This window comes from Pelodiscus sinensis, chromosome 32, assembly GCF_052426305.1.
Source record: "Pelodiscus sinensis isolate ZL-2025 chromosome 32, ASM5242630v1, whole genome shotgun sequence".
Classification (NCBI taxonomy): Eukaryota; Metazoa; Chordata; order Testudines; family Trionychidae; genus Pelodiscus; species Pelodiscus sinensis.
In genome coordinates, this window is record NC_143083.1 from 13,185,204 (window position 1) to 13,206,964 (window position 21,761).

Here is a 21,761-nt window from a genome sequence, read left to right on the forward strand (position 1 = left end):
GGGCATCGGCACGTGAACGACCCGGCCCCCCCGTGCCGCGGAGCCGAAATCCATCTCACACGCCTGACGTCTCTCACACTCACTCACACTCACCCCCAGCGGCACCCTCTCGTGCACACGCACACTCGTGGCCAGACCCTCTGACTCCCAGCTCACGCTCGCCCCCAGCGCCTGCTCTCTGGATCTCTCCCTGCCCCCCCTTACTACCCCAGCTCACCAGCCCCCCTCCCCCAGCAGCTGGGCATGGGGCAGGAAGGGGGGCTCATCCTGACCTAGTTTCCCTGCCCTTTGGCAGCCCCACCCCCACAACTTGTACCCCTGGGGGGTGGGGCGCTGCTGCACTGACCAAGCCGGGGGGGGGGGGGAGATGGGGACTGGGACTCCCTCTTGTCTGACCCCGCTAACACCCTGGGCTTCCGTCACCCTCACGGCCCTGCTGAGATCCCTCCGTCCTGCCACCTCTGGGCCTGCACCAGCCTCACCCCCGCCCTCCTCCAGTCTTTCAGGCAGCCCTACCCGGACCTCCCTTCCCCGGTCCCCCAGCCGCTGCTCCGCTCCGCTGCCCTGACCCCCCTCCAGCTCCTTTCCCCAGGCCTCCGGGGCCTCGCCCCATCCCAGGCAGCTGCCGGGGCCAGGGGTGGGAACAACATAGGGGCTGCGGGGTAGGGCTGCCAGGTGGACACACGCGACGCGACATCACAATCGACATTCCGTCTGATTGGCAACACGCCGGACAGTTCTATTGTCTCCGTTCTATTGTCTCCGTTCTATTGTCTCCGTTGGTTTCCTGAACAGAAAGCTCAAATACTGGACGGCCCGGTCCAAAACCGGACACCTGGCCACCCTACTGCCGGGGTGGGGTGGGGGTGGGGGTGGGGTGTTCTGTGGGGCTGGATCAGCCAGGAACGTGAACGCATGGGGAGGCCCGGGGAGCCGCCGCAGTGGGTGCAGCTGCTCCCCCGGATTAACCCCCCCCCCCCCTTGCTTTGCTGTAACTTCACCCTCCCTGTGCTGAATACACGCCTGAGGGCAGCCCGGCCTGGCTGTTGCCTGCTTTGTTCTCGCCCCCTGGCAAGCTGGGCCCTGTGGAGGGACACGCTGGCGGGTCTGGTTCTGCTCTCGCGGACCCTGGCCCACCTCGGAGTTCCCATGAGCCCCCAGAGATCCCTGCCCTGAGCCAAAGGTGGGGGAAAGCCCCTTGCACTGGGGAGAGGGGGGTGAAGACCCTGTAGGTGTGGGGGGTGGGGAACACACCTGCCACGTCTTTTCCCCCAGCCTCGTGGCCATCCACCAAGGTCATTGGCCGGCTCTCCCTGCCTTGGGCCCAGCCACGCCATCAGCCCCCCCCCCCGAGCCCCCCGGCCGAGCGGTGTGGCGGATGGCGGCTCAGCGCAGGGCCAAGCTATTGAGCAAACGGGGGAACGTCCCGGAGGAAGGGCCGGCCTGCGTCGCAGGAAGAGCCAGGCCAAGCTGGGACCCAAACCAACAAAAGCTGAAGCACGTTCCCAGAAGTGCGGGGATCGGGCTCCATGCCCGGCCCGGCGGCCTCCGGTCAGGAACTCCCCGTGCTTGGCCTTTGGCCTCCTTCCGGCTCCCTTACCGCTCCGGCCCCGGCCCGGCTGCCAGCTCCAGCCGGGCTGAAGAGGGGTGAGATCCGGAGCCGGCTGTCAGCCCAGGGGGGCAGGTAGAGGAGGGGGGACATGGGCCTGGCTGCAGGAGGGGGAACCGCTCCCCTGCCTGCCCCGGCAAGGGAACACCCCTCTGCTGCTCTACATGCCGGTGACCCAAGGGGGCCAAGGATCCAGGGACTGGTGGCAAACCCATGGGCCTTTTGCTGGCTTAACTGATGGTACCTGGCAGCAACTGGCTTTACCTGCCCCCAGGTAGGTCCCCCCAGAAGCCTACACAGTGACACCCCCTCCAGCCCCACAGCCGTGGCTCGTTGGACAAAGAAAGGGGCCTGAATCTGTCCCATGCCTGAACTTGCCCTGAAGACCTCATGGCTGGTGCCCCCCCCGAGAGGAAACATGCCCCGGCTGGAGAGGTTTGGCCCTCCGAAGCCCCTTCCCCCTCAGCTGGGGCTCAGCGTGCTCTGTGAAAGCCAGTTACGTCCCAGAGCAGCCCCGCGAGGGAGTCATGGGAACCGCTTACAGAGGGGGAAACTGAGGCACGTAGCCGCAGAGCTGGAGGTAAAACCCAGGGCTATGTCTACACTGGCGTGATCTTGTGGCAGAAATATGCAAATGAGGCTAAGCGTGGAATATCGCCGAGCCTCATTTGCATACCTAATAAGCCGCCATTTTGCGGAAGAGCCTCTTGGGCCAGAAGGAGCATCTACCCGGCCCCTTCTTGCGCAAGAAAAACCCTCTTGTGCAACGCCGTTATTCTGGAAAATAATCGCACCAGTGTAGACAGAGCCCAGGAGTCTTTTGACGCCTGTGCCTCTCTACCTGCTAGGCCTCACTGTCCCTCCCCAAGCCAGGCCCAGAGTCCTGCTCCCCAGCGCCACACGATACTACCAGCGTGGCAGGAGGACACCGCGCGAGGGGCACAGCGACTCCCGTTGACTGCGTTAGCCCTGCCGCGCGGCTGGGTCGCTTCGGGCCGCCAGCGGGAGGTTCATTTCGAGACCCGCAGGACAGCAGAGCTGGCAGCCAGCGGGCTGTCGCCGGGCCATGATTTACGGCGGGACTTTATCGCCCCGTGCGAGCGTGTACTCGGCGTTTCCTCGCTGGGCTGACTTGCAAACACCTTGGGGAAGGCCCTGCATCCGCCTCGGGCTTAGATTCCATCCAGCCGCCGTGGCCACCGGAATCGCTCGCTTCCCTCGGCCACCGCAAGGCTCCAGCACAGAGCAGGACTCACGGGTAATTATGGATCCAACTGCCCTTTGGAATCGGGGAGCAGGATTTGGGGGGGTAAAAGGACCCCCCCCAGCGGTGGTATTGGAGCAGGACATGCCGGGGGGGGGGGCATTAAAATGAACCAATGGTTTCATGAGGGGAGAACCACCCCCCTCTTTGAAGCCCCGTAACATGGTGCAGGGACGAGGCCAGCATGGGCTGCGAGGGGAGAGCCCCCCCTTCCTAACCCCCCTTCTTTCCCACCTACATACTCATGGGACTGAACCCCAATTAGCAGATAAGGTTGCAGGGCGCAGGAACGGTTCTCCCCCCCGTCATTGATTGGCTCCGGTTGCACAAGGCCACAGGGTAGGCGCTTGCCAGAGCGGGGGCCTGTAGGTGCTCCCCCCCCCCAGCTGAGACAAACAATTGTCCCCTTGTGGAGGCGGCGGGTACCCCCCGATCCTGCACCCCCGTCTGCAGCAAGACGAGACTCCGCCAGGCAGTAGAATAAAGGGGGTTTAGTGCTTCTCCAGGACACAGCTCAGCACGGACGTGATGTGGTTACAGGAGTCAGGGCCGGGCAGCCTCAGACCCCTTGGGTTAGGGGACCACAAGCCCCCGAACCCTCAGTACTCAGCTGAGTCTCCTCTCTTCATGTTTTCCCAGCACTGTCCAGCTCCCAGTCCCTGCCCCCCAGCCAGGTGGCCGTCTCCAGCTTCCTTCCTGTGTCTCTTCCCTCCCCCCCACCCCCCAAGAGCCTTGTTATCTGCTCCAGCTGGACCTAGGTGTCTGGGCCATACCCATGTGGGTGGGTCACTGGGAATCACATCACAACGCAGGCGAACCCCAGAGGACAGAGCAGACAGCCCCCCCACTACATCACAGCCCTCGCTTGCAGCATTCGGAAACCATGACCCCCCCCCCCTCCTTCCTCGCTCTAGGTGCAGCTACACCCTCCCCTGGAGAGGCAGCACGGCTGGCCTAGCAGAGCCTGGGGGTAGCACCCAAGGGTGCTGGCTACCAGCAGCCTCGCTGCCCCCTGGGAAACTCAGCTGCGTGGCTGCAGCCGTGTGCACCGGGGCTGGAGCTATCGGGAGCAGAGCGCACGTCCGAGCCGCCCCCAGGCTGCTGTGGCTGGCACCAGGCAGGGCCCTGCCCGCGGCCAGCGGGTGCACAAAGGTGGCGTAGCGCCAGGCAGACGCGCCCTCCCCTCGGCACGAGGAGGGAACAGACAATCAGGCCTCCGCCGCGGTTTGCCAGCTCTGCCGCTGCTGGGTCTGGTAGCGCTCACCTAGCTGCTGCCAGGCCCCAGGGCAGCCGCCCTGCAGGGGATGGGCCCGAGGGGGGGGGGGGGGGAGAAAGACGACTTGGCTCTGGGTTCTGCCCCCGCCGCACTTCATGGAAGAGCAGGGGAAAAGCTCGGTACTGGCAGGAGAGTCAGGAAATCCTCTATAAATAACCCGTCAAAACAAGGGCTTCCTCAGCAGGAGGCCGGGAGCCCCACCGTAACGAGCCCCAGGGGAGGGCCCGGGGCCAAGGAGGCAGAGGAGCCAAAGGCCAGGGACGGGAAACTGAGCCCAGCTGCCAAGGCGGGAGGGGGCACAGCCCCTAGAAAGGGCTTGCAGGAAGCAGGCTGCGTCACGGAGCAGGGGCCCAGCCCCCCACGCTCAGCTCCGACCCCGCCCCAGTGGGTCGGGGAGACAGGAATCCTGGCTTCCCTTCCTAGCCGGGACGGGGGGGGGGGGGGGGGAGGAATTCCAGGAGACACACCCTCCGCCACCAGAGAGTGGGTGCAACCAGAGAGTGGGTGCACCTTTGCTGGCTGGATGCTGAACTGCTCAGTCGTGTGTCATAGGCCCCACACAGCTAACAGGGATTCTCCTTCAGCCCCAGCGCTCACAGCACAGAGGCCTGGGGCAGCTGCTTTTGCCCAGCCTGCCTGGAGAGACCTGGGCTCATCCTGAGGCGCAGCCCCCCCCGCTGGTTAGTCTAGGAAGGGCAGCACCAGCTCCTGCCTGGGCACCCACCCCCCTGCTGCCCCTGGAGGCTGGAGGCCAGAGCAGGTGGCCCCCAGAGCCGGCCGCCTGGGTTCCATTCTTGGCTCTGCCCCCACCAGGGCCCGGCAGCTCCAGTTCCCCACCGCAACCGCAGCGCAAGGGGGAACCCGTCCCCGCGCCTCCTGCCCCACCACACCCTGCCTGCTCTATCCCCTCCTGCAGCAGCCAGGCCTAAGCACACAGTTGGCTCAAAGGGGAGACGCCCTCCCCCCTGCCTCAGTTTCCCCCGTCAAGTGGGGCCTTCAGGGCTGAATTCATTCACGCGAGAAAAGCTCTTGGACCCTGCTCTGGCAAAGTATCGTTAACCCTCCTTGTTAAAGGGAGCACCGCCCCCCCCCAAAGCCCTCAGCCAGCCTCCCCCTCGGCTCCTCAGGGCGGTACAGAACAGAGGCCCAGCCGTTTCCCTCCGCACACACGGCTTCCCCGAGGGCCAGGTGTTCCGCCGCCCCTGGAAAGAAGGAAAATAGTCCATGGACAATCTCCCCTGGGCCTCTTCCCCCACCCAGTGCTGCTGGTCACGGCCTAATACCATGAGGTCCGTGGAGGGGCCCTACCCTCTGGTGGGAGGAAAGAACAGATCGCAGGGCAGGGAAAGGGACCCGAGGGGGTTTAATAAACATAACGGGGAGCAAACAGCCCCGAGAGCAAGGGGGGGGGGGAGGCAGGGGAGGGAGCTGTCCTCTGAGCCCCCAGCTGCAGCTGCCCCTCAGTCCTAGCCTGCAAGCCTCCCCCCTCCCCCCCCCCACACTCCCAGCCCTGGGGTCCCCACACTCAGACCCCTGGTCCCTCCAGTTCTCCCACCTCCCGAGCTCACTGCACTCCTGCCCCAGGGACAGCTGCTGCCGGAGTGTTGCTGAGACCCGCAAACTCATCACAGCCACAGCGGCTCAGACCCGGCTCCTCCTGGGCTGCCAGGGCTCAGCTGACACAGCCCCCCGCTCGTCCCACAATGCCATGCACGTGCTCTGACCGGAGCCCCGCCGCCCCTCACTTCCCGACACAGAAGTCCCTGAAGATGATATCCAGGATCTCCTCGGCGCTGACCCGGCCCGTGATCTTCCCCAGGTGCCTGCGAGCCAGCCGCAGCTCCTCAGCAGCCAGCACCAGATCCAGGGCCTTGTAGCTGTGGTACCGGCCCAGCGAGGCCAGGCAGCTGGTGAGGTGGAGGCGGTGCCGTGCCTGCGTGAGGCTCGGGGAGCCGGCCAGAGGGTCGCCGCACCTGGTGGACAAAAAGAGGGGTCACGCCCATTTCCCGGCTCACTTAGGAAACCAAACAGAAGCTTTGGGCAGCTGGTGGCATTGCTGCCTTCTGCACTGCTGTGTGTCATAAGCCCTGTACTGCTTGCAGCTGATGGCGATTCTCCTCTAGCTCCAGGGGCGAGTCCTAGTCCCACTGCCACCAGAGTGGAGCCCGAAGGGGGCACAGACCTGAGACACTACGGGCAGGGAGCCAGTTGCCGGCTTTGCCAGCGGGAACAGCTGGAAATCAGAGGCCTCTCAAAGCTCTTGCCCATTCTCGTGGCTCTGGTTTTCCTGCGGAGCAGTGTTTGTGCTTTGAAGGAGGCGGGGTTGCCTAGTGGTCAGAGCACCAGGCTGGGGCTCCGAGAGCTGGACTCTACTCCCAGCTCTGCCACATCCTGCGGAGTGAGGTTGGGTGAGGACACGTTGCTGCGCCTCAGTTTCCCCTCCCACCATTTATCGATTCAGGCTGCGAGCTCCATGAGGCAAGGCCAGTTATCGGTGCAGCGCCTGGCCCAGCGGGGCCCTGATCTCGCCTGCAATACTGACAACGGGCTGCCCCAGCATGCATGGGGATCAAGGCCCTGCTGGGCTGGGCGCTGTGTGGACACGGAGGGGACGGAGCTCACCAGCGGGCTGGAAGAGGCTCCATTGTTTAGAGCCAAGCCGGCAGCGGAGTTAACTCCCCACAGAGTTTGCAGCATCTTCCCGGATTTCCAACAGCTCCTACCAGCCCTGTTCCCAGTCCCGTACAGCGGCCCCCTGCCAGGGGTCCCACAGCACCCTCCGGCAGAGAATAGCCCCCCAGGGCCCAGCTCCCAAGACCCCACCCCTGCCTCCAAAGCCAGGCTTAGCTTGTCCCACCCATCCCACCCCTCCCCTGTTAATCCCGGGAACTCACAGCTGCTCCAGCTGCATCCCCAGCCGCCCCAGGAGGCTGTCAACGCCCTCCCCGGTCTTGCAGGAGAGCAGGCAGGCGGGAGGCAGCGCCCCCTCCCCGCAGGCTCCCAGCAGGGCCCCCCGGTGCCCCTCCTCCAGCAGGTCGGCCTTGTTCAGGACCAGGATGCAGGGCGCCGGCCGGGCTGGGGTGCCGGGGGGCAGGACGGCTCGCAGGGCGTCGGCGAGGCAGCCGGGCTCCGGGGTGAGATCCACGGCGGCCAGCACGGCCAAAACCACGTCCGCTCGCTGCAGCCTGGAGAGGAAAAGGGCCGTGTCGCTGGCTACGGAGGCAGCCCCAGGCCCGGCGGGACCCCTGCCCCACAGGAGCGGGGCCCGCTGCAGAGACGGCGCTCGCTCCCAACGGGCGGCAAACGTGGGGTTCCTGGTACCATGAGGGCATGGCTCCGCCCTGCTCGGGTGCTGTCCCCCCCCCAAAGGAGCACAACCCCCCCTCACAGCCAGGGGGAGCGGGTCTGGGGACCTGCCCCACACTCAGTGCCTCACTCCCCCACCGGGAGCCCGAATGGACAGGACAGAGAGAGGCAGCAAGTCTGTCCCAAGCCCCCAGCCCCGGTTGTGGCCTGGCCCCCCCCCATGATTCCCCCAGCCTAACTCGCAGACTTGCAATTCCCTCTCGCCTTAGCCAAGTGCCCCCCGCCTCACAGCCCCCCCATTATCCCTATCCTGCTGGCACCCCTCAATCCTGACCCATAGCCCCCCCGTTATCCCACCCTCGCAGCCCCCACTATCCCCACCCTGCCAACACCCCTCAACTCTGACCCACAGCCCCCCGTTTTCCCAGTCTGGCTGCCCCCCCTAAATCCCCTCCCCGCAATTCCTATTTCCCCAAACAAAGCCGGTGGGGGGCATACGACAGGCCCTCCCCCCATCTCACCTCTCCCGAGCTCGGCTCACACCCTCCCGCTCGACGGGGTCCTGGGTCTCCCGCAGCCCGGCCGTGTCGCTCAGCACCACCGGGTAGCCGCCGATGTTCAGCGCCGACTCCACCACGTCCCGCGTCGTCCCGGCAACGGGAGACACGATGGCCGCCGGCCTCTGGCCTGGACGGGGAGAGCGGGGCGGTTAGGGGGGAGTCCGGGGGCCAGGCTGGGAACAATCGGTGGCGAGGCCTGGCACTGGGGGGGAGACACAGGATGGAGGAGCCCGCAGCATGGGGGTGCTGCCCCCCACCACACCTCCCTTGGCCCCGAGACCTAGCAAGCCCTGGCCCCCACCTCCTTGCCAGAGGCGTCCTGCAGTCATCAGACCCTGAACCTGGCGAGGCCAGTGGGGGACAGAGACAAAAGGGGGGGCTGGACCCAACAGCTCCATACAGAGGGGGCCCCTCCACACTAGTCCGAGACCCCTAATCCATCATGTGGTAGCCGGGGTGGTGGGAGGGGGGGGAGGGGAAGGCGGCTGTATCACCCCCCTGCATCCTTCCAAGGCCCTGTCCTGCTGCCGATATCAACCACCCACCCGGCCCAGGACAGCCCGTGGGTACGGAGCCAGGGACTCAGCGCCCACCCTGCACCCGGCAGAGTCCCATGCTGCCCTCTAGCGGGAACTGGGAGCTTCCCAGCACGTCTCCTCCCGAGCCGGTTTCTCCTTAGCAATAACCATCGTCAGCCCAGCCCCTCTCAAACCCAAATAAGCAAATGGAGGCCCCCCCCCCCGGGGAGGGGGTGCCCCGATCCAGAGCCTCACCCCCACCCCGCCCAACCGCAGCACAAACACACAAAACCCAAACAGCAGGGGCTGAAGACTTTGGCTCCGGGGGCCAATTCTGCAGGCGCATGGGGAGAGTGGCAGGATGGTGTCCGGGGTGCTGAGGAAGGGGGCACCAAGGTAACCCACTGGCCGGAGCACCCTGCCTGATCCACGGAGCACACCCCAGCCCCCTGTCCGATCCGGGCTGTCGGGTGCAAGCTACGTAGCCCAGCGCTTTGGGGTCTGGAGGCCCCGGTCCAATCCCCGGGGTCGGCCAAGACGCTAAGGCACTGGGGGGGGGGCCCTGAGAGCTGCGGATGGAGCCCCCCCCGCCCCCGACTCACACAGGAGGTTGAGCAGGCTGCTTTTGCCGGCGTTGGTGGGGCCGGCGATCACCACGTGGACTCCCCCGCGCAGCCGCTCCCCGCGCCGCCCGTCCTGCAGGTGTCCCCTCACCTCCTCCTCCAGCCGCTGCACGGCCGCGTCCACTGAGACCGGGTCACGAGTCGGCATCCCGGAGCGCAGGGAGGGAAGCAGCAAAGTGACACGGGGACACGGTGTGAATGGAGGGACACAAGCAAACCCGAAGCAGCCCCGAGCCTGCAGCGATCGGGCACAGCTGCCTGGGCAGGCTGTTAGGGTTCATGCCGTATGGGAACCCCTCAAAGACAGAAGTGCACAGTGTGGACCCTGCTCAAGGTGGGGCCCCCTTCCTGCAGGCAGTCTCTGCCCCACAGAGCACTCAGTCTGCAAGATAAAGGGAGGACCGGTCACCCCTCCTGCACCACAGAGAGAAATGGAGTCCCAGACTAGATTAAGTGACATGCCCGGGGCCACACAGTGAGTCTGTGGCAGAGCTAGGAATTAACTCAGGCCAGTCCGAAGCCCGTACCACAAGCAGGTCAGCACCTCTATCGGCCACCAGTTTGAGGGCTCAGAGTTTAGATTCCGGTATGAAATCAAGGGGAGTTCGCCCAACAAAAGAGTCATTCTATTTTTCAAAGGCGCTGACCCAGAATTGCTCGGATCCGTCATTGGAGCTATTGAAGAGCAGGTTGGACAGGCAACTATCAGGTGCGTGGTCCTGCCGTGAGGGCAGGGGGTGGGACCGGGTGACCTCGAGTGCCCTTCCAGTTCTACTGTTCTAGGATTTTAATAAAAGAAACCAACACAAAAGCCTCTTCCCTCTGCCACTATGGGAACGCGGCCCTAGCAGCCTCGTGCCCCTGCGTCACCCTCGTGCAAGGCACGGATGGCCTCGGCCCGGGGGATGCTGCCAGCACCGCTCACCTTCAGCCAGCATGCCCTCCTCTAGGTTGTCCTCTTCGCTGAAGTCGATAAAGGCTTCTAGGTGGGCCAGGGCCTGAGGGGCAGACAAGGGGAAGGCCCGTCACGAAGGACGGCCCCGATCCTGCTGTCCGGTCAGACTCCCGCACCCAGGCTCCGACTGCAGGATTCGGGCTCAACCTTTGCTCCCCTCCCTGATCAGCAGCGACGGGCAGACCCGAGCTCCTGGGAGGCCAGGTCTCTTACACGACCCTCTGACGTCCCCCCTCGGCCTGCGGAGTTCGGTCCCTCCAGCTCGGGGTGGGCCTGGTCTGATTCTAACTCTGTCTGGGGAGGGAGTGGGGTGCAGCCAAAGGCAGAGCTTGGGGAGGGGGTAATACCAGGCGGGGCAAAACTATTTAACCCCTCGGCCCCCCAAGGAGCTCCAAGCACGTGGCAAAGGAGGGCTGGTACCGGCACCCCGGTTACCATGGGAACCAAGGCCCACAGGGATGGAGCGACTCAGTCGGAGTCAGGATGAGAGGCCGGGGTCCCCCCCTTCCCTCCCTCTGCTCCCAGCCCAGGCGTTCGGGGCCGGGGACACGGGGCGCTTGCCTTGGTGAGTGCGTCGCTCCAGAGCTGGTACAGCTGCTCCAGCTCCCCCTCCATCTGCCGCAGGGCCTGCCGCCTCTGGGCCTCCGTCTCGGCGTGGATGAGGTCGCCCAGCCCCTCCACCTCGGTCAGGCCCAGCTTGCCATTCTGGAACGCCCGCTTGGTGAACTCGCCGGGGTCGGCCGGGCGCAGGCCGGGCAGGCGCCCTGGGAAAGGCACACGCAGCAAACCTCAGCGGGGCCCCCGGGGCACCCCTCCTCGCGCAGTTCTGGGGGGAGAGCTCCCCCCCAGGAGAAGGGGCCACAGGGGACCCCAGAGGACCCCCCACTCAGGCCCTGCTGCCTGGCGAGCCTCCAGGCTGCTCTAAGAACATAAGAACGACCCGACTGGGTCAGACCAACGGTCCATCCACCCCAGTGTCCTGTCTGCCCACAGTGGCCAGTGCCAAGTGCCCCAGAGGCAGGGAACACAACAGGGAACCCTCATATGATCCCTCCCGTCACCCCATTTCCAGAGAAACAGAGGCTGGGGACACCGTTCCTACCCATCCTGGCTAATAGCCATCGATGGAACGAAACTCCAGAAATATCTAGCTCTTTTTGGTTAAGTTCTAGCCTTCACCACATCCTCTGGCAAGGAGTTCCACAGGTTGACTCTAGCATACACTCAGCTCCTCTTGCACTAGCGAGACACAAAAACAAGCTCTGGTAAGCTCTGGCCACTCCTCAGCATGGCCTGTCGCCTGGGCAGTGCCCTGATGCCTGCTCCACCCCAGCCAGGGAGTCATCCCGTTGTGTGGGCCATACTTCCCCCTCCAAGCCCAGAGCGCAGCGGGGACAGAGCGACCGAGAACCCGGCTCGCTGATTTGCAGAGGGAGGGAAGGAGACGCTCACCCAAGGCCTGGAGCACGCCGCTCACCACCGCCGGCCCGCCATGGACGTGCAGTTCGGCGCAGTCCTCACCGGTGAAGCTGTAGGGCCCTGCAAGGCACAGGACCTGTCAGACACTAGGGCACGTGGCCCCCGGGGGGAGCCGCCCACTCGGGGCTGGCACAGGATTAACCGTCAAAGCAGCTCCGTCTGTGTCCGCGCTGGCGCTGTCAGGATCGGACACGGGCCCGTCAGAGTAAGGACCAAGGTGCTGCCGGGATGGGACAGGCAGCGGAGACGAAGGACGGCCGGGAAGGAATCAAAAGCCCCATCTGCAGATTAGAACCCGACGGGGATGGAGGTGGGGCAGGGGAAGCGGCGCCCCAACAGGTGCCCTCACGCAGAGCCTCGTCCACAAATCGCTTCCCCCGCCACTCAAGGGCGGCCACCTCTGGCTGCAGCTGGTTTGACAGCCCCCATGGCGAGCTCGGCAGGGAGCAAAGGCGAATCCGACAGCCGGGGTGCAGAACAGAGTTAACAGCCCTGCTCTTGAGAAAGGCACCAGGAACAACTAGTGCTTCAGCTCCGACCTGGGGAGGGGGGTCAGAGAGCCAAGGCCTGGGGGTGGGTTTCTGGGAAATCCCAGCACCCAGTAAGTGGAACGGTCCAGCTATCCGGTCCCTCGGCCCCTTACATGGGACCCTGGCCCTGCTGGGAGCCCAGCCCACGTTCCCGAAATCCTGGCCTGCAATCCAGCCACGATTGAGCCCCACACGCCATTCCCGGGTCCCATCTCTATGACACGCGACCCGCCCTGCCCGGCTTCCTAGAGCAGAGATGATCCCAGACTCTGAAATCCAGTCATGGGTGTCACGCACGCTCCACGGCCTGGCTCTGTCCCCCACTGGAGGGCGCTCGAGGCACAGCTGTCTATGGCTGCAGAGCTGCAGGAGTCACTAGCTCAGACAAGAGAGACGGGGGCTTGCTCAGCTCCACGAATCCCGGGGTCAGACCCAGCTAGGGATGCGAATGGTTAGCCAGTTGGCATCATCCTACCATAAGAACAGAACGGCCATACTGGTCAGACTAAAGGGCCATCTAGCCCAGTGTCCCGTCTGCCGACAGTGGCCTGTGCCAGCTGCCCCAGAAGAAGTGAACAGAACAGGGAATCATCAAGTGATCCCTCCCAGCCTCTGACAAACAAAGGCCAGGGACACCATTCCTGTCCAGCTTGGCTAATAAGTATTGATGGACCGAACCTCCATGGATTTATCGCCCTCTTTTTTGAACCCCGTCAAAGTCCCGGCCTTCACAGCATCCTCCGGCAAGGAGTTCCACAGGTTGACTGTGCGTTGTGCAAAGAAATACTGCCTTTGGTTTGTTTAAAACCTGCTGCCTATTCATTTCATTTGGTGACCCCAGTTCTTATGTGATGGGAACAAGTCACTAACTTTTCCTTATTCACTTTCTCCACATCGGGCCTGATTTTATAGATCGTTGGCGGGAGGGGCTGCTCCAGCCCCGCCACCCCCGTTTAGTTAATTAATTAATCCGTTAAACGTAATGTTTAACCGGTTAAGTGGGATTTTACTCCCTGGTCCCCACAGCTTCTGCCCCCAGAGGGGCATGTGGTATCACAGGAGAGAGCCGCTGCTGAAAGCAAATCCAATCCCAACTCCGCATAGATTAGCTCATTAGTAATTAGGGTATGGCTGGCAGCCGGCCCCATCCCCTCCCATCACCAGGGATGCCAAACCCTGCTCTGACTATCCCCCGATTTAGCCACAGGAAAGCGACTGGGAAAAGCATGTGGGAACCTCTCAGCCCTTCAGCGTCTGCTGCAGAGCCACTCGCCCTCAGACAACATCCTCGTTGGAATTCTGCCCGGGCACCAGGCGCTTTCTGGGAGGCTCCCCTCTGTGCCCGTAGGTGCCACTTGCAGTGAGTGTTTACTTTGCCCAGGGCCACGATATCACAGCCGCTCGCTGGCAGCCTTGTGGGACTAGGCGGGGAACAGAGAAGGAAGCAAAGATCCTGTTTTTGGGCCAGAGTACTCAACCACAGAAAAGGAGGGGGAGGTACGGAGAATAGACCACGGCACACAATGCTGTTGGTTAAGGCCGTAAGAAACCCATGACCTCTTTGGAGCCTTGTGGACGCACCACGGACAGAGCTGGGATCTTCCTGCCCCAAAAGCTCTGGAGTTAAAGGAAAACTCCTCCTAAGCGGTTCTCAGTACGGGGCTTATGACCCACGGAGCTATGCAGTTCTGCTTCCCTTGCACACAAAGGGCAAGACGCCACCAGTGTGGAGAGAGAGGTGGCAGATTTATCAGACAAGTGGAAAACCCAACTCGCCTGCCTCATGCCACATGCAAGCGAAGGGTCCGGGCACTGCAAGGAGGACAGACCCGCCCCGGCCTGGCCCAGACATGGTCATAATGACGTAGCATCATTGAGTCATAGCACTCATCATGTCTAGTCCCCTGCACTCATGGCAGGACCAAGCACCATCTAGATCATCCCTGACAGGCGTCTGTCCAACCTGCTCTTAAATCTCTCCAGGGATAAAGATTCCACAACCCCCCCAGGCAATTTATTCCAGCATTTCACTACCCTGACCGCTAGGAAGTGTTTCCTAATGTCCAACTTCAACCTCCCTTGCTGCAATTCAAGCCCATTGCTTCTTGTCCTGTCCTCAGAGGTCACAGAGAACAATTTGTCTCCCTCCTCCTTGTGACACCCTTTTAGGTACTTGAAAACTGCTCTCCTGTCCCCTCTCCGTCTTCTCTTTTCCAAACTAAACAAGCCCAGTTCTTTCAGCTTTCCCTCCCAGCTCATGTTCTCATCATTTTTGTTGCTCTTCTCTGGACCTTCTCCAATTTCTCCCCATCTTTCTTGAAATGTGGTGCCCAGAACTGGACACAATCCTCCAACTGAGGCCTAATCAGCACAGAGCAGAGCAGCAGAAGGACTTCCCGTGTCTTGCTCACCACACTCCTATTCATGCAGCCTAGAATCACGTGTGGTTTTTTTTGCAACAGTGTCCCACGGTTGACTCCTATTTAGCTTGTGGTGCACTCTGACCCCTAGCTCCCTTTCTGCAGGACTCCTTCCTAGACAGTCGCTTCCCGTTCTGTACGGGTGAAACGGATTGTTCCTTCCGAAGTGGAGCACTTTGCATTCGTCCTTATTGAACTTCATCCTATTGACCTCAGACCATTTCTCCAGTTTGTCTCTAGTTTGTGCGACCGGCCTCCATTTTGGACCCAATTCTGCAGACGCTGCCGAGAGCGCCCCAGATGAGGTCAGCGCAGTGAGAGCAAAGATGGGTCTTTAATGACCAGGAGGATGCAACTGAGAACCCCATCTATGTAGTGGGGGTGGAGGGATCCCTATGGGAGAGAGGGGCTGTAAATAAGCACGTGCCTATAGAGGGCTAGACTGGACACCTCGCTGCAGGTACCCCCGCAGTGCAGTGTCAGCGTTGGGAACTGCAGATAGGAACGAGAGATCAAGCCGCTCTAGAAGGGGCTGCGGGAGCAAACGCAGCCTGGGCAGGGCAAAGCTGATCGGGCCAGGGGTTTATTAGGGGGCAGCTCCCCCCATCCAGCTAGTGAGGGCCACCAGAGAGCACACATCACCGTGTGCGACAGATTCAATATCTCCCGGTAGCTCATTGCTTGTCAGTCCCCATGTGAATCCGAGGTGGGAGCTGCCTGTAACAATGTGGCTTTTCTGTTGGAAGGCCTGTACTAGGCCTGAACCAAAGCCGCCTTCTGCAGCCAGACTGAAGAGCAGCAGCCATTAGCTTTAAGGCCTGGAGTCTCCTACTCACAGTTCCGTCTAAATTGTATTAAAAAGTGTGTGGGGAGGGGACTGCGAGGAGGGGACTTTGAGGAGGGGTCCAGGCTGTGAGGAGGGGACTTTGCTCTGATCACTCCCCCACTATCACCAGATAAAGAAACAGATCCCAAGATGGGTAAAGAAAACTTAAGTCCCACCATTCTGTCTGGCAAGAAACTGCTTATCAATAGAGAAGGTTGTGGAATCCTCATTCTATGATGAAACAAAAAACAGGACTATGCAGCACTTTAAAGACTAACAAGATGGTTTATTAGGTGATGAGCTTTCGTGGGCCAGACCCACTTCTGGCCCACGAAAGCTCATCACTTAAAGACTAACAAGATGGTTTATTAAAGTGCTACATCGTCCTGTTTTTTGTTTCAGCTAGACCAGACTAACACGGCTACATCTCTATTATCATTCTATGTTCATTGTCATTACTCTTTCCTATTGTTTGACTGTGTGATCTCTGTCTGGTTTGTAACTGTTTCTGTCTGTTGTCTAATTAATTTTGCTAGGTGTAAGTCCATTAAGGTGGTGGGGTGTGATTGGTTAGGTAATTTTGTTATGATTGGTTAGTAAAATTATACTAAAATAATTGGTTAAGGTCTAGCTAAGCAAGACTCAGGTTTCATTAGATAACTGGGGTCCAAGAAGGAGATCAGAAAGCAGATCAGAAGTAACAGAAGGAAGAAAAGGCTGGAAGAAGACCAGGAGGAGGGGGAAGACCTGGAAAGAAGAACTCACCAACGAGAGACAGCCTAAGACCAGAGAGACTGATATTGCCTGGCCAACAGGGGAAGTCTGCCTGCACCCGCATTGGTGAGCATGACGCTGCGTGCTTAGCATGTGTATTCTGCTTGTTTGAGAATTGTCAATAAATAGAGGATAAGGATATTACTGTGTGAGGCTCTTTCAGTGGCTAAAGATCCAGCAAAACCCACAGGAAGATGCCCCCTGAGCCCTAGGAATTGGGTAAGGGTGGATGTATAAATTAACAGGGTTGCACCTTGAGTCCTAGGAACTGGGTAAAGGTGTGTGTCCCTACAGTGTGGAAGGGATAGAGAAATTTGTGCGGGTAACGTGCCCAAAAGGCCCTGTGTACAAGGGTGGATGCTGCAGGTATCAGTTCTAACCTGGGAACCAGATGACCAGGCCCCTGTCCAGGGTCTCCGCAGAGCTGGGGTCGCGGATCCTCCGCAAGGTGACGGCTCTAGGCCGTGGCAGTTCCTGCTGCCCGGTTAGACGCCGCAGGGCCGTCCCGCTGGCAGGGCCGCTGGTCCGGATCACGGCCACTCCGCATTTCCCGTGGCCCGAAGACAGAGCGAAGATGGTGTCTCTCTTCCCGGCGGGGCAATAGAGCCGCTTGGCCAGCCTGAAAGCAACCGGAGACAAAACCCAGAGGTGACACTGCCCCGAGCGATGGGCACGGGGCAAGAGATTCCCAGCCCTGTGGCTAATCCGTGACCCATGGCCGGGCACAGCAGCAAAGAGACTCTCCTACCCATGAGCAGCATCATGCTGTAGGCCAGGTACATTGGGTGGCCAGTTTAGCATCTTCTACCGAAGCTACCAAGCGCTGCCAGACACGGCCAGACCCAGTGCCCTCATGCCAATGCTACCCACCCCTGCCCGGCTGGGCAAGAGGCTGGAATCTTCACTCTGGGTCCCAGCTCTGGAAGGAGCCTCGTGCCAGGCGCCTTCCCATCATCCCATCCAATCCGCCCAGGCCGCAGGGCTCCTGCCCAGCAGGGGAGATCCTCACGGGTGCACAGACTGCCCCACCCGGGCAAACAGATGCTCTCTCATGAGCAAAGGGGCTGCTGCTGCACCCACAGAGGGCTGCAGGCCTGTGCATCCACCCCCACCTGGGATTGCACAGACAATACCCCCCACCCCCAATCACAGACAGCAGCAGGACGGTCCCTGCCGCTGCAGCATTTGCCACCTGGGGCCTCTGCCAGCTCAGAGCCCATCCTGGGGCTCCTGGCAGCCCCTTGCCCAGCGCCCCGTGAGCTACGGTCGCACAGCGCCCCCCAGCCCATTACACAGACACCTGGGACCCCAGCAAGGGGGGGGGGGAGAAGCCACTGGCTCCGGGTTATGCAGCCACATGCCCTGAGCTGGGGGCTAGGAGCCAGCCCAAGCAAACAGCCCATGCCCTCTGCTGCTGCCCCCCCGGCGCCCCCCCAGCTTAGGGGGACCCCCCCACACACACACACCTGACAGCAGCGCTGGGCAGGGGGCTGCTCCCTGCAAGCACCTTCCTCCACGTGCCCGGCCACATGGCCCCCACCCCCGCGGGGCGCAGCTGCAAGGGGGTGGGGCGCGAGCCAGGCCCCGCCCCCAGCAGCACCCCTCTCGCGCAGTCCCCCGCGCGCGCCCGGGGCTCCTGCGCCCGCAGCCCCGGCTCCCGGCCTGCCTCTGCCAGCACCAGCTGACGCGCGCGGCGGCCTCAAGTGAGGGCGAAAGCGGCCCCGCCCCCGCTGCACGCTGATTGGGTCGCGAAGCCAGGGAAAGGGGGCGGGGCTTCTGTCTGCGGATCAGCTGGCGGGCTGCGCGCGTCCTCACGCAACCCCTGGGCTGGGTTGGGGGGGGCTGCTGCCCGCTGGCCCCCACGCCTGTCCCTGCCCACTGGCCAGGGCAGCTGGCTCCCCACCCTGGGGGGGTCTCTCCATTGCTTCCCTCTTGCGGTTGGGGGGGCTGGCATTTCTGGGGAGCAATTTAGCCGCTGCACCCCCCCGATCTCAGCTCTGTGCCCCAGCGTGGGGGGCTGCGCCCCGGGTGGGCATTGGCACCTGCCCTCTGCATGAGGGACTCCCCACTCTCCCGTGCATGGAACCGCTTCGGGGTGCTGTTTGGAAGCATTGGCTTGTCCCTGCCCTGCAATAAAAGCACGTTTCTGGCCTCCTCCTAAAAACAAGCAGACCCTCTGGCTGGAGGGAGAATGCGATTTGCCTTTGATCTCGTGTGTTTCGCTGGTGGGGGAGGGGATTCCCTGGGGCGAGAAGAGAGTGAATTATTAATTGCAGTGAACTGATAGATCCAGGAAGCTTTCTGGCTCCTAGGCTGCAAAACAAGATAACCTCACGCCTGCTTGGGGCAGCCCCACCCTCCTGGATGACTCCACCTCATCCCGTGGCGCTACCTCAGGATGTAAATACAACTGCCTGGTCAGGGAAAAGGACCTGGGACACAGGGGCAGGTTGGGGCATGAACTCTGGGGCCAGGTCCTGCCACGGCCTCCTCTCTCTTGGGGCGTTTTCTAAGCTGAGATAAAATATTGGGAACTGCTTGACCTGGAAAACATCTCCCCCTGACTCCCTAGCTAGGTCCCATCCTCACCCCACTAACTGTCCTGCATCCTCCTAGTGACCTCACTGCTCCCCTTTTTCAAACTTCTCTTTCCTTCTTCCTGGGATGCAGGGCAGGAGGTTTATGGAGCATGATCGCTGGGTTCTCGTTCACCTCTTCTGGCCTCTTCTGCTCCCCTATCCAGCCTGCTGCCCCATTGGCTGTTCCCGGGTGCTATTCAAATTGCAGCAGGGTTTAGGGGCCCCCCACCTGTTCCCCAGGCCAGGTGAGTGTGGCTGGGGCCCACCAGGAGCTGGTCAATTTCTAGGCCAATCAGACTGATGAGTGAGACAAGATTCCTGATGAAAGAGGGAAAGCTGGGGAAACTCCCCACGGGGGCCAAGCATACTGGAGCCTGGTGGCCTGACAGTGCCCAGACAGCTCTTGACAAAGGAGGCTCCAGGACGACATCACCAGGGCTCCCAGATTGGCCGTCCTGGATCTCTCAAGTCCAGGAAGTTTCCACAACCAGCCAGGGCTGCAAGTGCCTCTCAGGAGTCCAAGTGGCCCCTCCCCACCACTCATGTCCCTAAAGAAAATAAAGATGGTGGAGTCAGGAAGAAGCCGGGAGCTCCCCGACCACGTGCACGGCACAGCAGGGCCTGGCAGGACAGAGGACAACAGGAGTCAGAGTCGAGTCTGAGAAAGACCGAAAATAGCTGGGACTCCAAAGGTGTCTGGGCTCAGGAGGCTGGTAACAGGGCCTCAAGAGCCCAGAGTCTCAGGGAAGCCCTGTGGGAGGGTGTCGGTGCAGACACAGATTATGCACCAAAAGGGCTTTTTCCCTCGCTGACGAACTCCTCCTGCCTAAGCAGCTGGGATTAGGTCCGTGCAGCGACCTCTGACTGGCAGGGAGCAGCTGGTGGGGGCTGCTAGTTTAGGTGCACAGGGCCCATACAATTTACACAGCCCTGGAAGGCTCCCAGGATTGTCACAGCCTGAAACACATCACAGTGCCTGTGATTTTCCCATCGGCTTGCGACTTTGTTCCGTGTCCCTGACCCCCTCCAGGGTAACTCCCGTGTCCTGCCAGGCTGGCCTGCATCCTGCCCCAGGCATTGCAACCTGGCACCTGAGGTTGCCAAACCAGAGTGGGACTGTAACCCCGCACGCCTGACTGCAACAGCTGGAGCAGAGGGGCTGAGCTCAGCCCGGTGGGTGCTGGGGGGGAGGGTGAATGTAAGGTTGCCTTGCTCTCCTGACCCCTATTCCCCTGGTCTCCCCTCCAAATGGTGCCAATCAAGGGCGGGGGCGGGTGCTGCCATGGGATGGAGCCACAATAAAACATGCCTGTTGGGCCTCTTTTCCTTTGCCCCTGCCACAGCTCGCGGGGTGGGACTTAGTGCACACCAGGCCGTTACCATCCTGAGCCTCCAGCAGTGCTACAAGGACAGATCTGCTAAGGCAGGGGTGGGGAACCTAAGGGCCATGCGGCCCCTGGGTTGCCTGCATCTGGCCCCTAAGGCCTCCCCCAGCATTGCAGAGCCGGGGCTGGCCCTCCAGCTCCCCCTCCCTCCCGCCTCCCCACATCCCCTGGCCTCCGACTGATTTTTCTGAGGATCCGCGGCCCCCGGACCCAAAAAAGATTCCCCGCCCCTGCGTCAGGGGGTGCGAACCGCTGGTGTGTGACAGAGATGAGACCCAGAGGGGATGGCGAAAGGGCCATTTCCACAGCCTTTGTTTTCTGCCCTCCACATGGACATGAGATGGGAGCTTCCGGGGTTCCTCTGCTATTCCCCTGCGCAGCACCCATTCGCCTGGCTTTCAAGGGCTGCCTCTTGGCCGCAGGGGAACCTACCAGCCTGGCTCACCCTGGACCCACCGCTCGCTGCTCCCTAACACCTGGGCCTGCTGCGGGGCCCCCCTCTCGAAGGCCCCGTCATTCGCCCACTTGGAAAACGCAGCCTCCTGAGGCAAGCGTGAACCACAGAATTTATCCTCCCAGTGGCAGTGTGCGGCTGGCAGGACCAGCGCTCCAGCTCTGTGCTGCCTGCCTGGCTTATGCCAGCCTGGGGCAGCTGCAAGCGCTGCTCCCCACCCAAGGGGAACCCCGAAGCTCTGCGGGAGCCTCTCACCCCACACAGCGAGGGAGCACAAACTAGGGGAGGGTCTAGTGGTGAGTCCAGAGGGTTGGGAGCCAATTCAAACCCTGCCTCCCACTGGACCTGGAGGTGAGTCCGTGCTCCGTGCCTCACTTTCCCCCTTAATACAAGATTACGTCCTACCTCCTGCAGGATCTATTGAGTCACCCTTTGCCCCCCCCCCCCCCCCCCGCCAGAGGAGGCCCTGAATGGGGATGGCCGGCCCAGATGAGCGTTGTCGAGATCAGGGGGAGGTAGGGCAAAGATTGTACGGATGCGAACTCGGTTCCCAGGGAGAGCCCCCCCCCCCCCAGCAGGACTTCCTAGCACTGCTCCTAGCAGGACTTAATAGGGCAGCCCATCCCCATAGTGAACACACCCATGATATGTTCCCCACGCTCACCTCCCCCACATCCCCCCACACCCCAAAACAGCCTAACCTCATCAGAGCGGCGCAAGAATGGAGCCGTTCTAAAGGAACTTCATACATCCCCTCCCCGCCCCAACACAAACACCCTGCAGTTCCTGGGAAAGCTTTCCTGGCACCGATCCCTCCCAGAAAGGGTCTGAAGAACCCAGGGAGGCCTGGGAAAGGTTGCCCCCAGGGAGGGGCGAAAGGAAGCCTGAATCACAGCTTACAGGGTATTTGCCAACACTTGGGGCAGAGCCCTGCCGGAACCCTGGCTCCTCCTCCCTACCCTCAGCAACCGGCCTGATCTAGCCCCATGGAGAAAAGAACACCCTAGGGATGTTATAGTGTAGTCGATTAACCGATAAGCAGGTGAATGCTATAGACGACACACATTGCTCTCCCCCTCCTTGCCCATACATTTTTTAGCAGGCTGGCCAGCAGCCCAGCTCAGTCTGGGACCTACCCCGCTGCGGCTCTGCATTTAAAGTGTATTAGGACCAACTGGGCAGGTAGCCTGGCTCAGTTCCAGC

At 61.7% G+C, this 21,761-nt stretch overlaps 1 protein-coding gene across 1 annotated transcript; it reads right to left on the reverse strand.

Annotated features, from left to right (window-relative positions):
- Positions 1 to 85: 85 nt before the first annotated feature.
- GTPBP3 (GTP binding protein 3, mitochondrial) lies at positions 86 to 17,812 on the reverse strand. Its single transcript, XM_075902783.2, has 9 exons — positions 17,607 to 17,812; positions 16,521 to 16,759; positions 11,564 to 11,650; positions 10,673 to 10,875; positions 10,082 to 10,154; positions 9,136 to 9,279; positions 7,977 to 8,142; positions 7,044 to 7,334; positions 86 to 6,122 (listed from the first exon to the last, which is right to left on the reverse strand). Exons 1-9 carry the CDS (start codon positions 17,669 to 17,671, stop codon positions 5,891 to 5,893), a joined length of 1,500 nt encoding a protein of 499 aa, XP_075758898.2. The 5' UTR covers positions 17,672 to 17,812; the 3' UTR covers positions 86 to 5,890.
- Positions 17,813 to 21,761: the final 3,949 nt, after the last annotated feature.